The sequence below is a fragment of the Phalacrocorax aristotelis genome, chromosome 6, assembly GCF_949628215.1.
Source record: "Phalacrocorax aristotelis chromosome 6, bGulAri2.1, whole genome shotgun sequence".
Taxonomy (NCBI): domain Eukaryota; kingdom Metazoa; phylum Chordata; class Aves; order Suliformes; family Phalacrocoracidae; genus Phalacrocorax; species Phalacrocorax aristotelis.
In genome coordinates this window covers 11,452,931-11,471,265 of record NC_134281.1, presented here as the reverse complement: position 1 = coordinate 11,471,265, position 18,335 = coordinate 11,452,931, and the positions used below count along the sequence as shown (strand labels likewise).

The window sequence follows — 18,335 nt, the reverse complement described above, 5'->3', positions numbered from 1 at the left end:
TCTGCCCCCACCATGGAGGGTGGGTCAGTGGGCACCAAGGTTTAGTGAGTTAACGGGAAATGCTTGCTTGCACTTTAGCTCAAGTCTAAGCCAACTCATGCCTGGACTTTGACCCACAAGCTCAGAATCGCCCTGGTCTCGCTTGTGGCTGAGTGTTAGCTGCTCCCTGCGACTCTAACAACAGCCTCTTGGTTTTTTATTTTCTCTTCTAACAAAACATAATGCAATTTCACAGTCTTAACTGTGTCTGTGACAAGAGTAACGTGTTCAAAAGGACGGCGGTCACCATGTTCCCCTTGCGGCAGCGGCACAGCCAGCTGCTTTGCCTGAGGAAGGCAAACCGTCAGCAGCTGCATGGGCACGTGGACTGGGTGTCATAGGAAGGGGTCTCTGAAAAACAGCCACAACTGATTGTCAGGTGGGAGAATTTCTGCTTAACATTTAGATCAGGTTAGAAAGATTAAACCCCTTGCTGCAAAAAAAGGGAAACTAAAGTCTGAGGCTGTAAATGTAAGTAAGAGTGGTTTTAGGGAAGAGAAACCGAATGCTTCTGCTTTTTCTGTTCGTGGAAGAGCAAAGGATGCTTAATTTTTCTGATCAGTGCTCAAAACATGTGTACTTACCCTCAGTGCCCTGTTTTCTTCCAAGACTTTTGCAAGGCAGCAGGGGCAACTGACATTTTAAATACCAATTCTTTCCAAGTCTTGATTTGCTGTTCCAGAGAGTTATGGAAACAGACTACCCTTCATCATCCCTCTCCTCCTGATTTTGGGGTGATAATCTCTGTAAAAGGCACTAAATAGTTTCAGGAAAACCCGGTTTTTAGTTGCATCATTGTACTCTGTGGAATACTTGTGAAATAGATGCTTGTCGTGGTTTAGCTCCAGTCAGCAACTGAGCACCAAGCAGCCGCTTGCTCATTCCCCCTCAGCGGGATGGGGGAGGGAATCGGAAGAGTAAAAGTGAGGAAACTCCTGGGTTGAGATAAAGACAGTTTAATACATAAAAGCAAAAGCTGCGCGCACAAGCAAGGCAAAACAAGGAATTCATTCACTACTTCCCATGGGCAGGCAGGTGTTCAGCCATCTCCAGGAAAGCAGGGCTCCGTCACACAAAACAGTTACTTGGGAAGACAAACATAATCACTCCAAATGTCCCCACCCTTCCTTCTTCCCCCAGCTTTATATACTGAGCACGACGTCATATGGTATGGAATATCCCTGTGGTCAGTTTGGGTCAGCTGTGTCCCCTCCCAGCTTCTTGTGTATCCAGCAGAGCAGGGGGAGCTGAAAAAGTCCTTGACCAGTGTAAGCACCACTTAGCAACAATTAAAACATCTCCGCATTATCACTACTGTTTCCAGCACAAATCCAAAACATAGCCCCATACTAGCTACTACAAAGAAGATTAACTCTATCCCAGCTGAAACCAGGACAAGCCTGTTGCAATTCTTGTGTTACAGAACACAAGAACCTCTTCAAGTGAACAGGATGCTCTCTCTAGGACTGAGCATCTTTGGCTGCCTTTCATCTTTGTAGTGTTCTTAGTCAGCTGGTAAGAGCTCCTTGAACTGTACAGGAGACTTCACACCTCTGAGAATACCAAGGTCTTTTGGAAGCAGTTCTCACTTATGTGAACTTGGTGCTGCCCCATCAGTTCTGCTGGTACAGCTGCTTCTGAAGCCGTGTGGGGAAACAGCAAAAAATGGATATTTTTAACCCAGGTCAGCTGCCTGATCCTGATCATTCTGCAGCTGGGCAGCTGGGGGAGGACAGGATGTTGCTTCATCGAACTTTGCTGACAATACTCTGAAATCTAGGCAGGTGCAGGAGGTAGTGGGAGGAATTTGGTGTGTGTTTTTTGGCTCTCGAGCAAGGTGGCTGTATGCCCCTTGGTCAGGTCCTGCTCATGGAGAGCCACAGGAAGTAGCAGAGCATGTCTCACAGCCAGGAGCAGCTTCCTCATGCTTGGAGAGCTCGGCATCCCCCTGGAAGGAGCAGGCAGATGCTGCAGGGAGTGGAAACGGAGGGATGCACTCAGTTCTCTACTCACTGTCTTAGAGTTACTCTGTCTGGGCTTAATGAAAATGTGCAGGTCTCGGGCAGGAGCCATGTCTTTGGTTTCACTTGCAGACGCTTGGCTTCGCTGTTATGTGTCTGTACTCCAAACGAATATGATTACAGTTGTACGTAATTGAATGATGTGAGGAACACTCTGCTTCAGACCTGTATAAAATACACAGTTGCCAAAACAGTTGTTTGCTCTTATAGGAAATATTTCCCTTGTGTTTAAAAAGATGAATTCAGGTTTGGGGTCTGATTTGGTGGGGAGAGCTGAGGGGACTAATGCAGAAGTAAGGTTGCCCCGCAGCATCTTCTGGAAAGCAAACTTCTGAAGGGGGAAAAAAAACACCACCCAAAAAACCCAAGCCACTAAAACCTACTTGAAAATCCCAAAAAATAAAAAGATAAGCTACACATCCATGTCATTCCTTCTGCCTCTTTCTCTACTTTGTCCCAAGCAGCCTTAGCGATGTTTTTTCACACTGCTGTTGGAGTGCTCTGGTTCTTGAACCTTTTTCAATAGATTTTACTCCTACCTATGCTGGATTTAACCACTTGGCCCTGAGGAGCTTTCCATCCGTTCTTCAGAGCAGCCTTTCCGCTTGTTCCAGTAGCCTCAGTGCGACTTACTGTGTTTATCTCTAGCTTTACTGATGATGGTTCTTGAGACGAGAAGGTCCAAGGGCCCTCTTTGCAGCACGGCCATGATGGATAGCAGAGCAGGTCTCTCTGGTGTGCGTGCAGGCTTCCCAGGGAACAGACACGGGAGCCTGGGAGAAGGACTCGTCCTTCCCTGTCCCCAGTGGGATGCTGGGCTTCTCACTCACCCTGTGTCCCAGGTTCCTGCCAAGCTTCCCGGACTCATTCCCCAGCACTGCAATGCCTCTCTGGAGAAGCGCAGTTAGTGTGCTGAGAGGTGAAACCTGCTGGCTTGTCTCAGCTCCTGGGGAGGTGCTTCTCTTATTTCTCCTCTTCCAGGCTTTTGATTTTTGCCAAATGCCATTTTCTGGACTTAGAAGCACAGCCGCAGAACTATTCTGGTAACACCATATTAAAGTTCTTGTTTCCCTCTGTATTTCCGTTTACAAGGGAAACATAAAGACAGCTGAAGCAGAACACAGGATGTGTCTCTTAATTGTGTGCATTCATTTAAAAACAACCCCACAACCAAATCTGTATGTTAGAATCTCTCAAAATTTCAGAATAGATTGGTATTGGGAATCGTACACAAAGACATCTCTTCTCAAACTGCTTGCAGGCTGCTCCTGTGGCGTGTTATTCACATGCTCTGTGAGGAGGGAAGCAGATTGCAGAGCTCTTGGCTGTCTGCAATGACAGCGACGAGTGGAGTTTGGGCTGTGTTGATCAGGCGTGTGCTTCTCTTGCCTCCACGCAACCTCACGTGCTCCTGTGTAAAGTTTGTTGTGTTAGTGTCTTCCTGTCTTTGCACTTAGCTCCCCCACATCCACAGTGCTTAAATAAGATTGGCCTGGGTTCTTGTTCTTTAAATTCTGGTATATGTCAAAGGTCTTTGAGGCTGGACAGCCAAAATAGTTGTGTATGTAGGGAAACACGTGAAAAATGTTAAGCCTTCACTATGAATTCTGAGAATTGAATCCTTTCTTTTTAAAAAAAAAGTAGGATTTGAAGGTCTTGTTTGCTGTTTCACTGCTTCCACTGGCACCACCTTGTACGATCTTTTCTACAAACATGTCAATTTGCATGCTAATAATAGATTAATTTTTTTAATCCTTCCCAGAATGGCAGTTGCAGGTAGGCTGCTCCACGCTGTCACTGATCCTGAAGCTTGGCAACTTTCTTATAACTTCAAGCATGAAGGTATTAATTTGTTCCTAGGCCAGCATTGTCCTTTGCCTTTGAGTTCTCCTACCCCTCCGTTGTGAGTTCTCTTCTCCACCCTAATGCATATATTGTTGTGTCCTCACTTTGTCTTCATCTGCTCTGCCAGTCATTCTGTGGTGGCTCCTCTTGCAGCACAGGCTGTCCCCTGGCCATCCTAATTATTTCACTGTGCCTTTTCAGGCATGGGTAAGTCACTAGAATCAGATGCTGTATCTCAGCTGAGGTCTTGTGCTTTGCACGGTAATGCTGGTACTTCTCCATCCCACTGGAGAGTTTACCGTGATCCTATTTGTCCCTTTTTCAGATGACTTGTGTTGATAATGGACAAGTGTCCAGAGATCAGTCAGTTCATCTAGGGTCTTCTGAGCTCTGCGACTGGAAAGGGCTAACTGGAAATTCTTGGTAATCATCTTTATGTGCATGGCCATGCAGTCTTGTATGTCCAGACTTTATCTGCTTTTTATTCTGTCAGCCTAGATGCTTCTCCAGTTCCCTGTGGAAACACTAGTCCTCCATGCATTGATGGTTCCTCCTGAAGGTCTGCATAGTTCAGAAGTCAGTTTGGATTCCTGTCATATGTAGACTGGTGCTTGAACAAATTGCAGCAATTTTAACTTGTTTCCAAAGCGTCTCCAACTTGGAACACAGTTCTGTTCTAACTTTAACCAGGGAAACAAACAAAATTTAGTTATGCAGATGCAGCTGACGTTAATCTGACTACCCTGCTCAACCTACTAGCTGATTTGGAGACAGTTGTCTAATTATCCGGCAACACAAATGCTCAGGTGACCAGGACTAAGGTTCATTGAGTGTTAAAGCTTTGGTTCTCTATTTATTTTGCCTTGCAAAATTATCACTCCAATAATGAATTCGCTCTGATGGTAGTGCTGAGCTGCTTTTTGATGGAAAGCAGGGGAGGAAAGCAGGACGTGTATTTTTGTACACACTGGCTTACTGTGGTAGTCCCTCGTTAGTGTTAGTCTGTAGCAGACGATTCTGACAGTACTCATACTGGAAGCCCCTGAAGATGCTTGCTGTCATATACTGTGCAGCTGGTCTTTCAAAACAAAGAAAAGGAGATGGAAAAGCATCCACAGATGTTGTACAGCAGTGGAAGGAATTCTTAAAGAAGCATCCTCTTGCTTGCTAACTTCAGAGCTGGCTTCAAGGTGAAAGGGATGGGGATTACAGCCCAGGGTGTCTGTAGCAGCTTCGCTGAAAGATGTCTGAGAAGATGCTCTGTGTACTGAACTGAATCTCTGTCCACTAGGTTTGAGAGCACTGTGCAGGTTGGCAAACTGCAGGACCTTATCAACCGAAGTAAGATGGCGAGGTGTAGAGGACGATTTGTTTGCCCAGTCATTCTGTACAAGGGAAAGGTAAAGCTTCATGGGTTACCTGTCTTAACTTTGAAAATGACCTCTCACCCTGTTGTTTGAACTGTGCAGCCATGTCTTCGGTTGGTTGTCACCTTCCTGAATGCTGTGAAAATCTGTTCTTAGGTACAAGCAGGCAGCCTGTAGCAGTAGGTAGCATTTGCTGTCTCGGCTGCAGGAGTCGTCAGTAGTGGGGACTTCAGGCTGTTTTACCCTGCCATGTCATGAGCATTGCACCAAAGAGCTAACGTTTTCTCCATACGTATGTCCCTTCTGAAGGACTAAAGATACTTGGTCTTTGAGAGGGGAAAGACAACTATTGTCACTTTCTGCCCCTTACTCTTCCCAGCAGCGAGCTCCCTTTTAATAACTTTTCTCTTTAGAGAAGTTTCCCTTGTCTGTTCCCCAGGGAGGCAAGATTGCATAAATGGTCTTACGAATGTGTGGGCTTGTCTGCAAAGGGATCTGTAAGAAAGTGAAATTAGATTAATTTTTATGTGGATTACTTAAACTGTATTGAAGCCTGCAGGAGTAGTCTCATTTAGAATTTAAGTAGCTTAATTCAGGTTTCTTAGTTCAATTTGGAAACACTGTATGAATAGCAAAATCATACCCATAATCTGGCTTGACTGAAGGCATCGTGCTTCACCTGCTGACCTTTTCCTGCAGAAGTGAACTGCCCAGAGTTGTACTGGGACCATCATAATCTTATCCACAAGAATGTGGAAGTAAGGCTCAAGCAGTGTATAAACAGAGTATGGATGTTGCTAATTTGTTAGGAGTTGACTGTATTAGTGAATGGGAGAACTGGAAGTGAAAATGTGATTTAAAAACAAGCTACAGATAAAGGCACTTGGCAGTTTGATGTGTTTGGAGAGCTCAATCTGGACCGGGGTTGCAGGGGAGACTGCTGAGAGGTGGTAGCTGTAGGTACCAACCATTTCTGTGTAACGTGACAACAAATAGGCCAGAGATCTGATAAGGGAAAGGCCTCTGGAGCATGCATGGCTAATAACAAAATCTTCCTCCAGCATATTTGCAGATCAGCAACGTTGGCCGGCTGGGGAGAGCTCTATGGGCGCACTGGCTACAATTATATCTTCTCAGGTGAGTGAGGAGCCATTTGTCACTGTCTGCCTGCTAAAGCTGGTCATTGCTGGGACAGTGACCTACACATGAAAGCAAGCTCTTCCTGACCTACACACAAGAGCAAGCTCTTCCTGAGAGCCAATGCAGAGCTCTAGCACAGAGCTGCTTGTATCAGACCATGCATAATACAGCAAAGACTGAAATCTCTCATCTGTTTCCAAGCACCGTACTACAGAACAGTGCTGTAGCTTATAAGAAGCAGCAACGAACTTGAAGCTGAAGAGTGGGTTTTGGGAAGCATGTAGGCAAGTAAGGCAGCCCAAAGGATTCAGGGTACTGATTCCCAAACGTTGGGGGTGGCAATAATGGAAGAAAGAGGATAAGAATTTGCTGTTGCTTAGCTAATCATTGGGAGTCAAATCCCACTAATGGTAAGATATACTGGACTCTAGGGAAGGCTTTTCAGGGGAGTACTGGGTATCTTTAGTGTGGGAGCTGAAGCTTGGCTTACTGAAGCACTGTGTAGCACTATTGGGGTGTCCTTCTGGCTGTCAGTAATGGCTTTGAGCTGCCTGTGTCCTTTGCAATGACAAGGGAAGGGTGGGCTACATTAGAAAACAGGCTTTTCAGGAAGAGGAAATGTGGGTAACTCCAGAGAACACTTGATGTGTGGAGAGAGGGGGCCAAACCGTGACCTTTTTGGGTGTGTGCATGTCTTGTCAGATTGGGGATTGAGTTGGTAAACACAAGCGTCAGTTCTTAATGTCTTCCTTGCAGGAGGTTCTGATGATGCTTGGGCAGATGCAGAAGACATTTCAGAGGAAGATTCTGCACTTAGGTTTGTATACATCACTGGGATGGGGAACATGGAGTTTGGACCAAAGCTGACTGGCTCAGCCACTCAATTCTGATCTTTCCTAGGCTGGGCTTTGTGTCAGACTTGAGACCATCACCAAGCTCAGTTGTACTTCCCTTGCTTTTGAAAAAAGTGTCTTGAATGCTAATGGCTGGCTGAATCCAGTGTAACTGAAGCCTGCTAATCTATTGCCAGAGGGAAGGACTGGATAGAGCCATTTAAAAAGGTGTTTGAATTACACGTATGTGTTTACTTCATCAGGGAGTACATCTCCATGCTGGAGAAATTGTTCTGTACCTTATGTGCTTGTTGCAGCACAGAGTGAGATGTGGAGAGGGACCCTAAGCATGAAGTTCGCCATATCAGTTCATTTCAGAATTCGATTCTGACCTGTGGAGTCAAGGCTTGCGCTCTGCAGCTTACGGCTAGAAGCAGTTCAGAGAAGAACCATGGCAATGTTATGTGGAGAGTCAGACTCAACGCTGTCTTTCATGTTCGTCTTGCTTTGTCTTCTTCTGCCTTGCAGAAATGCAGACTCCCAGCTGTTTGACAAGGTCAGAGGGCATGACATCAAGCTGCTGCGATACCTGTCTGTCCGATATATCTGTGACCTCATGGTGGAAAACAAGAAGGTGAAGTTTGGCTTGAAGTGAGTCTGGGTTAATTTGTTTTTCTGCAGGCTTTGGGTTGCAGCTAGTGTAGCCCTTACATGTGAATTGTTATTGGGCACACATTCAGCAACCTGGGAGCAGTGCCTGGAAGAGTCCTAACAGCAGGATCTGTTAGCCAATGCTGTAGAGAACCCCAGGGCTTTAGGCCAGCGAAAGCTGTATCAATGGGCAAGACAGCTGCTTTCGTCTGTCTTCTGCAGTCTGAGTAGGTTTTCTCTGTAGAGCTTATAGTGATGTGACAGTCACCCCTTCAGAAAGGGGAGAGTAAAGGAGCCCTCTCCTTGTGTATAGGAGCAGAGGAAAGCTTTAGTGCTTTGGGGCTATACCTGTTTACTTGGATGTTTTGAGTAAGTTCTGCCCCTGCTCACTACTGAGTCAAGCCATTGCAGGGAGATGGGACAGGTTGCATTTTGGGTGCTAGTATCTCTGTGAAAAGTACTCTACAAATGTAGAATACTTAAAGGGAGACTATAGGAAAGATGGGGACAATATTTTAGCAAAGCCTGTTGTGACAGGACAAGGGGTAATGGTTTTAAACTAAAGGAGGGTAGATTTAGGCTGGATATAAGGAAAAAAATTTTTTACAGTGAGGGAGGTGAAACACTGGAACAGGTTGCCCAGAGAGGTTGTGGAGGCCCCACCCCTAGAGACATTCAATGTCAAGTTGGACGGGGCTCTGAGCAAGCTGATCTAGTTGAAGATGTCCCTGCTCACTGCAGGGGATTGGACTAGATGACCTCTAAAGGTCTCTTCCAATTTAAACCATTCTGTGATTCTATGATTCTGTGTCTGCTGTTTTCCTCTTCTCCTGTGCAGTGTGACGTCTTCTGAGAAGGTGGACAAAGCTCAACGTTATGCTGATTTCACGCTTCTCTCCATCCCATACCCAGGTACAGGACTGATGTCCAGAGGGACTCCCAAGGGACAGGTGACAATCCGTTTCTGGGGACTGGGAACTACCTCTCTGTGTGCGTGTGGTACAATGACTGGCATGCTGAGCGTTTCCTATGCTCCCTCTGGAGAGAAGGTCTTTTAAACTAAGAACAGTGCAACAAATCCGGGTGCTCTGGTGGTGTGAGTCAGCATTAGGCACTCTTTGAGGTAGCAAAATAATTTCTCAGCAGTTGTAATTAATTCAAGCATGGAGAAAAAGTCCCAGGGGTGGAGCTGGGGTTAAGATGGCCTTTGACACTCCCACAACTCCAGATTACTACTTGATGCAAAATATATGTCCTGTTCTGTGTTATGTAAAACCCCAATTCTGAAGAGTATTTTCTAGTCCTAGTGTTTCAGAGCACCACTGTAAGATACCCTCAGTGCTAGGCAGAACTGTTAACCTGAGCCTGCAACGCACGACTGAGATGCAGACCACTCCAACCCATTTCCCTGGCTATATTAGTCCCTGTGCCTAGCAACCACTGCTGGGTCACTTGCTGCGCTCTTAAAGATGAGCTGAATATTGCTGCCTGCCTGCTGATGTCAGGCTCAGTGATAGGATTGAATGTGAAACTGCTGTGTGTGAGGTCTGTCTGCAAGAAAGGACTCTTCTTTCTCCCTTGCACACCAAGAAAGGGAGAGGAGAAAAAAAACCCAAAACTGTTATGTATGATCCAAAATTTTTCCTTGATTACTAGTTGTTGCCCTTAATTTTTTTTAAAGGTATTTCCTTTCATACAGAAGTTAGTGACAATTCAGAGAAGTTGCATTAAGATTTGTATCGAATTTGCCATGCAGATTGCTGAGGTGTACAGAAATAAGTGTCACTGGTTTCTGTAGTATGTGGCTCAAGTATATGTTGCTGCCCTATACCTTGTGAAACAGACCATGGGGGAGAGAGTGCACAGAGGTCTTCTGCAGGGATTGTAACGAATGAGAAAGAAGCGATTGTATAGAGTTAAGCTGTAGTGTTGTTACTGTATAGAGATCAGTGTATTATATGCAATCTCCAGTGATGGTCCTTCCTTTTCTGCCATCTGGGACAGCTGCTATCTTTTAGCAGCTCTTCACTGCCACACTAGAGGTAAACCTTATAAAACTGGAAACTCTCCCTGCAGGTGTTGCCTGATTTCAGAAGTGCTGGTCCAGAAAAGAATATTGTCATTCTGTTAGATCTAAGGCAAACACACACCTAAGGATCAGCAGCCCCTCTAGTGACTGGCCTAATGCTGTGATATGTTCTTAATGTTTCTAAGTTTGCACTGAAAAAATTTCTGGTTTGCAATTTGTCTCGCAGAGAGAAGTTCTTCTGAGATCCTGCTCTTAGGTGAGCGAGGCAGTGTCCAGACATGACTGTCTAGGGTGAAAGACTTGGGTTAAAATGGGGTATCTGTAGAAGCTTTTGTGCTCTCCAGTGCAGAAAAACACTCTTTTACATTTGACTGGTAGTTGTCATTTGTAAGTGCTGATACTTAGTGCCCTAATCCCCCATTTTTTGCTTTAAGCCTTTGTTTAATTGGAGTTAAATTTCAGCTGACAGGTTGCTTCCTGACTCTGTGTTTTTGAGGGCTAATCCTGTCCTGCACAAATATTTTTTTCACTATTGGAGTTACTTGTGACTTGTAGGGGCAGAATCATTGCCCGTGTTCAGTGCCTGGCACAGGGGTATCTTGGTAATGTGGGCACCATGGCACTGCTGGGGCGTACACAGTACATTGGGAGAGATGTTTTGTGTAGCCTGCAGGCAGCTGCAGTGCTAATGGTGCTGCTGGGATGTGACTAAGTGACTGCAGTTTGCTGCGGAGACTTCAAAAAGTTTTTTGAGAAGAACAGAGCCAAAGGACAATTTCAGGAGGGGAAGGCTTGGAGGGAAACCTTGGAAGCGGTTATGTACCTGCTTCCTTCAGGCAGGGCAATTCACGTGTTTGAAAAAGGAGACTTAAATGTGAGAGAAATCACAGCTGCCTCTGCCAGAGCCCTTTCTTGTTACCTGCAGCAGATGCCCTGTGAAAGCTGGCTTTGTCCAGGGCTCTGCCAGCACCTCCTTTTGCTGGTTCCTTCTCCTCAGCGTGCCAGGCTGATGCCTTAGATCTGTGAAAAGCCAGTGGCCCTGGAAAGCATAGCTCCTCAGTCAAACGTCTTGTTTGGCAAAGAATTAAATCAGTCCCTCAAACTCCACATTTGCTGTGTGTTTGGAGTTTGCCCTTTGCTGTGTGAGTGTGTTCACTGCTGAGTGCTCCGGGCTGTTGCTGCTGGGAGGCCGTGCAGCGCACTGTACTGACAATTACTGCTCTTTCCTTCCTGCAGGCAGGAGTTTTGATTGGCTTGGTGCTCTGGAGCCTGGGGCTCCCAGCACTTCCAGTCCCCAGGACACTTCAGTTGTTAGATATCACTTAGCTGAACAGTTGTTCATTATTTCTTTTTCTTGCAGGCTGTGAATTTTTTAAGGAGTACAAAGACAGGGATTATACAGCTGAAGGTCTCATATTTAACTGGAAACAGGTACATGGATGTTACAAAATGGAGAGCTGTGGGCTTTACTGGGCTTAAGTCTTGCCTCAGTTCCTGAGCGATGGTATGTGTGTCATGTGCTTATTTCTGATCACAAGAGGGAAACCAACAGGATGAACAAAGCAGATAGTGACTGTACTAAAATAAGCATTCATTGTGAAATTTGTATGTAGAATAAATGAATCGTTATCCTGCAGTCCAGGATGCATGACCTCTCATGGGAGGTATGGGTTGCTCCTGTTATTGAATTTGTTATCTTGATAGCTTCGGTTCTCAGTTCTGTCTTTGTATTCTGTCTCCTGCTGAGGGAGGTGGTTGAGTGGAGTAGCCCTACAGGAGTTAAAAAACTAACATGCCTTGTACCTGGCTTTCACCACTGGGGGCACAGAAAAGCTCCTCTTGTCCGCTGGTCCTTCTAAGAGGCTGTGAGTTAATTCTTACCACTGCAGGTTTCTGTATTTAAAGATGCTTTGCTGAGGCACTTTCTTCTAGACACACCTTTTGGCATTTGTTGTTTTGTTTTTTTCTGGAACTTGCTGTCTTCACGTCATGGCTTTTCTCTGACCAATTGTGTTTGCATTTTTTTCAGGATTACGTAGATGCACCATTAAGTATCCCGGTCTCTCTGACCCAATCTCTGAACATTGATTGGAGCGAGTACCAGGTGAGAAAAGCAGGAGTCTCTGTGGGAGGTCAGAATCAGTCAGGAAGGATCAGTAAAGATTTGAAGTCTGACTTGCTCCTGTTGCAGTAATCTGGCTCACTTCTTACCGACACAGTGGAAGTGGGGCTGCAGGCCTGATTGTTCAGTATAGTGGTAGAAATTCTCTACCCAAAAGCTTCCTGGCTTGATGTGTCCTGAGGCAGCTGAATGTAACGTCAAATCTTTTTCTGTAGCTTGCATAAAGCTTGCAATCCATTAGGGAGATATGTCAGTAACAAAGGCAAGGAACATGCCAGCAAACTGAAAGCAGTATTGCTTGTTCACAATATTAACTAGGCAAGTGCCTGCAGTGGGCAGAGTTTCTTGGCTGTGGAGAGTCTTGAGAGAGATCAGCCTTCCCTTATGTGAGCAGTAGCCAAGTGACTAGGCACCTTCTTTGTGGGTGCACAAGGAACCTGTCCTATGAGAGAGTAGAAAATCATAACTGATGGTAGCACGTCTCCGTTCCTTATTACTGTGACAGCATCACAAACAATACTCAAACTCTTACGTTTGCCCAAGCTTCAAGGTTTACCTTTGTCTGTTCATACCAGGGAGCATCACCTGGTACTGCTTATTAGTGTGCTTCATTCCACACATCAGTGGACCTACCAATCTGCCCAGGTTTTGTGATGATTGACTGTGCTGGAGCGTGTCATGCTCCTCTGCTCTATGGCTGGAAGCACCACAGAACTAGCAGAGCTCCCCGTGGTGGGCCGGTGTTTGTCACACAGTGATGTAAATAATGTTGAAGTACCAGCATAAGCAGAATCAGGGAAAAGTAACTTGCAGTGTTGAAGCAGAACTGATGGGACCACAGGTTGTTTATGGCTAGAAACTTGTTCACTAAAATACTGAGCAGACAGTATTTTAAAAAGGATATTAAAAATTGAAGAGAGCATAATAAATAGATGCAGAAATAATCTGAGGACTGGAGAAGGTGCTTCACTTAAAGCAGAAGTTCTCAATCTGTTGAGCTAATCACAAAGGTGATGGAGGGTTGACTTGATTAATGTGTAAGTACATTTGCAGAGAGAAAATACTAATTCTAAAGGGCCCTTCAATCTGGGGAAGAAAAGCTGCACAGGAAGCAATATCTGCAGTCTGAAATCAGACCTTCAATTAAGGAAAAGCAGTCTTGCATGTTATTTTTGAGGATGATCTGTTGGAACATGCTTCTAAAGGAGCAATGAACTGTCACCCCTAGTTGAGGTGCTTTTCTGGGCAGAGATGCTGTCAGCTGCAAGCTTCAGGTTGTATTTGGGGCAACTGAACAAAACTTCCTGGTTTGTGGTACAGAGAGATTAGACTGGATGATTAGATGATTCCTTCTGGCGTAAGCACAAGATCGTGTTGAATTGGGCAGATAAAAGACTTTGGAACTATGTGTTTTTCTGCCCCAGGCTGAGTGTGTTCCCTATTTCCCTACTCTTTTGTTGCTGTGCAGGCTTCACGGCAGAGCAATATGTTCTTTGTCTGACAGTAGGCTTAAGTGTGGTTACCCGCACACGTGCACGCATGCAGGCACACAGCAAGTGTCCTATTGCTGGTGGTCAGACATCACTTATACCACTAACACTGTCAAAATGAAACATGTGCCCCTCTCCTTGCCTTTTCCTTGCCAGTGCTATCCTATTTTCCTTGAGCTAGTTCTGGCTCTGATCAGACTGCTGAAATTCCCTGCATCTTTTCATGATACAGTGGTCGAGAGTGGCACGCTTGAGCTTCTGATGTTTTTTACCTGTTATCTCTTGTAGTGTTGGAGTTCTCAGAGTTCAGAGCCCTTCTGTGGTGCTGCTGCTACTTGGGTGTTACTGTAGAAGCCCAGTGCCTGTCTGGATCAGCTGGGAGTGGGTCAGCCCTATGCAGGCAGCCTGCTGGGGCCATTTACAAGGGCCAGAGAGTTTTGAGCAAACTGCTTGGGTTGTGGGAGCAGGCTGCTGACCTTGGCCTGCTCACCCCGTCATGCTACTTGTATCACATACACAGCTGTAACACGACTACTGACCATTTGGTAAAGTGCACGCATGCAGGGGGCTGCAGAACTGGATCAGCGCTCCACAGGTGTTTGCTGGCTCATGGTAGTGTCTCTGAGCGTGGTCGGCTCGCAGCTTCGGGGCCGTAGGCAAGCAGGTTCTGTGCCAGCCAGGCGGATAGAAGAGATGGCCCTTAATTTTTGTTATTATTTATTCCCCACCCCGCTCCCCACCTGGTTTCTTGTCCCAGAGTGCTGTTTTTAGAGGATGGGGGGGACTGATTAGAGGACCAAGGGAGTCTGTCGCTCTGAGGAATGGCCATGGGGTTATTTCTGCTTTGCTCTTCTGGATGGAGAAGTCAAGAGCATGGTGGACTCTGAACTGCAGAGTAACCTTTTGCTGTGGGCGGACCCATACCATCAACCTTTCTCTTTCTGCAGAGCTGGGACCTTGTGCAGCAGACACAGAACTACCTGAAGCTGCTGATCTCCATCATCAATAGTGATGGTAAGACAAATTCCTTGCACCCAGCAGTCTAACTGGAGCAGTCGCTGTCACTAGAAGAACAGCCGATGGTGTTAGTGCCACTCTTTATAGAGAGCTTCACTTATCTCCCTTTGAAACAGAGTGATGGTCCTAGCATCTCGGGGCTCCAGTTCCCCTCTTAGAGAGGGACTTGCTGATCCCTTGAAGATCCTCTCTTCCTAAGAGTGCAGTGATATCCAAACATTTTACCTAGAGTTTTACTGCTTTAAAGCTGAGGAGAAGAAACATTTCTTTCTGATTGTTGACTTTTGCCCTTTTTTTACTGGACATCTGTGTTTTGTGCCCCCAACCCAGGGTCTCATTAGGTGCCTATTTAAGAGCCCCTTTCACCCTCTGTCATCATAGCCGCCCCAACTCCTTGAAGGGGTGTATTGCTCTATGTTGGCATCCTGTTCCCTCTGAGCACTGTGACTTTGTACCTAGCATGGCCAGCTACAGACTGTCCTGGACACACTAGAGAGCACAAGAGTTGTGCCCTGTGTGTGCCTCTGCTCAATGTGTATCAGTAGGAGGGTTGGTGAGACTGGAAAAGTGTGTGGTTGGAGCAGGTTTCTCTCTGATATGGGTTTAGATTGTGATAGTAGGTTGTGACTGGGTAGGTGCATGTCCTGGGTAGCAAAGTGATGTTCATACCTAGTGACTTCATGTCCTGAGCAGCTGTCAGGACCAGGACAGTACATCAGCTGGGGCTGCTGACAGCCTGGGACACTCTGAGCAATTTGTTGGCTGCCGTATTCAAGACAAAATGTTCTGGCTTGGTGGCTGAGCTCTGCTCTTGAGCCCAGGCTGTGGGGATGGAGAATAGCTTGTCTCTACAGATTTGCCATAAAGAAAAGTCATTGCTCTTGTTGTAACATCCTTTTTTTCCTTCTCCTTCCTACCCCTGCCCGGAGCAGATGACAGCGGGCTCCTGGTGCACTGTATATCCGGCTGGGATAGAACTCCTCTCTTCATATCCTTACTGCGCCTCTCCCTATGGGCTGTGAGTACCAGGCTGACCTGCCCTGCTTCTAGGGGTGATGGCTTGGAGGGTGAGCGACTGTGTCACCAGGAAGTGGTGGTAGAGCAGTTAATGTTCCTTTTGACTGTCTTGGCTTCAGAGAGGGTGTGGATTTGCTTTGATGTGGAGCCCAACATGCTGCCCTGCCACCAGACATGGTATCACAGGCAGGTAGAGCAAGCTGGGCATCTTGGATCACCATGACAGTTTTCAGCAGATCATGAATTCCCAAGTCGCAATCCCCAGGGCTACTGCCTGAAAGCTGTTCTCATTTGCTTTGCAGGATGGGCTGATCCACACGTCCCTGGAGCCATCTGAGATTCTCTACCTGACAGTGGCCTATGACTGGTTTCTCTTTGGGTAGGCACACAGAGTTTTATTCATATATGCATCCCTGCGCAGCAGCGGAGAAGCCTTCAGGGGGTCATCTTTGGTGTTTGCTCACAACCAAATGTGGATGTTGGGGCAGCTCCCAATGAGCTGTGACAAGAGGGGCTGATGCCTTTTCTTACCTGGAGGCTCAGGCATCTGGCCCTTCTTGAGAGGTTGTGCTCTTCTGCTGATTCTGGCTTCCAGTGTGTGACTGAGCTTCCCTTGCTCCCTTTCCAGGCACATGTTAGCCGATCGACTCAGTAAAGGAGAAGAGGTGAGTGTCTGGTCTGGGGCAGTGCGCTTTTTGTTCTCAGGGTACTTGTTTATGGAGGCAGCATTCACTGCCTGCTTCTGGTAATATCCGTGGTCTAGCTGGGCTCTAGAAAGATTGTTCAGGTGCTGGAAATTATGATGTAGGAGCCTTGCCCCTAACTTCCTGATGCATAAGGTATAGGACTGTTTTTCTCTCAAGCTACAGTTTGGTTGGTGGGTGTCAGTCCTGCCAGTTCTCCTGCTATGCCATTAGTGTTCAGGCCCCTGGTCAAAGGGTGCTCGGACTTGCTATTCAGCTCAGCAATGAGAAGGGGTGCTTAAGGCCTGTGACTTGGAAATAAAGCTATATAGTCTTGTGTGCTTGTCCTGAGTGCCAGCCCTCCTGCCTGGGTGCTGCAGCTGCATGTGGCTCGCATGTCATCACGGGCTCATGGAGCAGCTTGTGCTGGTTCCAGTGTGTGTATTTGGCGGGGCGTATCTGTGGGTGGACAGATGGGTCTGGGAAGCAGGTGGAACTAACTCTCTTCAAATATATCATTGTTTAACCGCAAAAAATGATTGCTCTGACTATAGTTGCAGTACACTGCAGTATCATTTTTGGATAGAAATCAAGAGGTGGAGAGTATATCTAACCCTGTTGCTAATCCCCTGCTCCTCAGACTCTCGCCTCACTAAGGAATCCACTGCCTCTGAGCAGCAGAGCCGGGACCCTGGCCTATTTTCCATCTTTCAGGGGTCCAGCACCCCTGTATGAGTATTGTTCCTCCCATTCATTCCTTTCCCAGAGCTCTGCTTGCATGAGCCTGGCAGCTCTGCTCTGGTGCCTGCTTGGCCAAGGGCAGAATCGGTAGCTGCAACAGGAGAGGGGGGGCATGGCTGCCTCTAGCACTCCCTGCTCTCCACTGCAGGAGGAGAAGGGCCAAGCTCTGTGCAGGTAGCTGGGGTGGCAGAGGCACAGCAGGGTGCATGCGGCAGAGCGGACTGGTATGTGGCAGGGCATAAACTTGGGACCACAGATGCCGCAGGTGCTGTGTGCTTCCAGGTCTGATGCAGCTGTGGTGCTGAGGAGGAGCATGCAGCCCTGACCCTGCTAGTGCTGCTGGGTTTGCTACTTACCTGGGTGTATAAGCAGCTGCTGGCAGCCATCTCTTTTCCATGCTGCGCTGATGGCATAAGTACCTGCTGTGTGCTTGCAGCATGTGTGCAACGGATTGATAAGGAGACTTCTACACCTTCCTTTCTGGGCTTCCCCGTAGCAGGGAACAGAGGGTCAGCTTAACGTGTAAAAGAAGGCCCAGGATAGGATGGTGGCAGCCTGTGGTACATTGGAGGCTGGTAGCTGCAGATTTCTTGCTACCTCCTTCCTGTCAGCACTTTCCACCAAGATAAGAGGCTGCATGAAGACTCGGGTTCATTCCTGAACCGCTCTTCTCTCTCCCTTTGCTCAGATTTTCTTTTTCTGCTTCAATTTTCTGAAGCACATGACCTCTGAGGAGTTCTCTGCTGTGAAGTCGCAGAGGTAAGGAGCCTGTGCCTGCTGCTGCATGGGCTGCAGAGCCAGGGAGCTTGTTAGTGCTGTTCCTTTGGGGAGACAGAAGCCCTGGTGTCCTGGCCCAGTTTTCTTTAATTTATTCTGCACTCTGAAGGCTGCAAAATGGGGCCGAGGCTTGTGAGGTGCCACATTGTGCTTTGAAAAACTGTCCATGCTGAAATGTGCTCTCTGCTTAATGACTGTCCGTGGCTGCTTTAGCACGGATGAGCCCAGAGATGTGTGCTCTGGCTCAAGCAGGCTGCACAGCAAGCTCCATCAGGCACTGCTGGGGGGGGCAGGGTGGCTGGTTTTTAACAGACCACTAAACATTAACCCCTTCCTATTTCAGGAGGGGCAGAATGAAACAAAGCCCACTCTGGAGACTCTGAATAAGCACATGTCTGCCTGCAGCCTGTTGCCACCCTCTTGAAGCACAGGATGTGTGGGCTGGGACTGTTAGGAGACTTGGATACTGCACACTGGCCCCATCCCCTCCCCTCTGCCCCAGCACAGCTAACTCCCCACTGCTCTGGCCCACTGTGTGCTGCAGAGGTCTGGCTCCAGCCAGC

At 47.1% G+C, this 18,335-nt stretch overlaps 1 protein-coding gene across 5 annotated transcripts in view; it reads left to right on the top strand.

Moving 5' to 3' along the window:
* Nucleotides 1-18,335, top strand: part of MTMR14 (myotubularin related protein 14) — a 34,199-nt gene that overhangs the window by 1,063 nt on the left and 14,801 nt on the right. For 3 of the 5 annotated variants that reach the window (XR_012661027.1, XM_075095934.1, XM_075095932.1), the window contains exons 3-14: nucleotides 5,197-5,305; nucleotides 6,334-6,409; nucleotides 7,169-7,229; nucleotides 7,774-7,896; nucleotides 8,735-8,808; nucleotides 11,286-11,356; nucleotides 11,955-12,029; nucleotides 14,485-14,551; nucleotides 15,487-15,572; nucleotides 15,874-15,950; nucleotides 16,200-16,236; nucleotides 17,684-17,754. Coding sequence is in view for 4 of the 5 variants with exons in the window: in XM_075095934.1 (XP_074952035.1) it covers nucleotides 5,197-5,305; nucleotides 6,334-6,409; nucleotides 7,169-7,229; nucleotides 7,774-7,896; nucleotides 8,735-8,808; nucleotides 11,286-11,356; nucleotides 11,955-12,029; nucleotides 14,485-14,551; nucleotides 15,487-15,572; nucleotides 15,874-15,950; nucleotides 16,200-16,236; nucleotides 17,684-17,754 (927 nt within the window). In the remaining variant the exon portion in view is untranslated. The remainder of the gene's footprint in view (nucleotides 1-5,196; nucleotides 5,306-6,333; nucleotides 6,410-7,168; nucleotides 7,230-7,773; nucleotides 7,897-8,734; nucleotides 8,809-11,285; nucleotides 11,357-11,954; nucleotides 12,030-14,484; nucleotides 14,552-15,486; nucleotides 15,573-15,873; nucleotides 15,951-16,199; nucleotides 16,237-17,683; nucleotides 17,755-18,335) is intronic. The other 2 variants (XM_075095936.1, XM_075095935.1) reach the window with 1 other exon arrangement.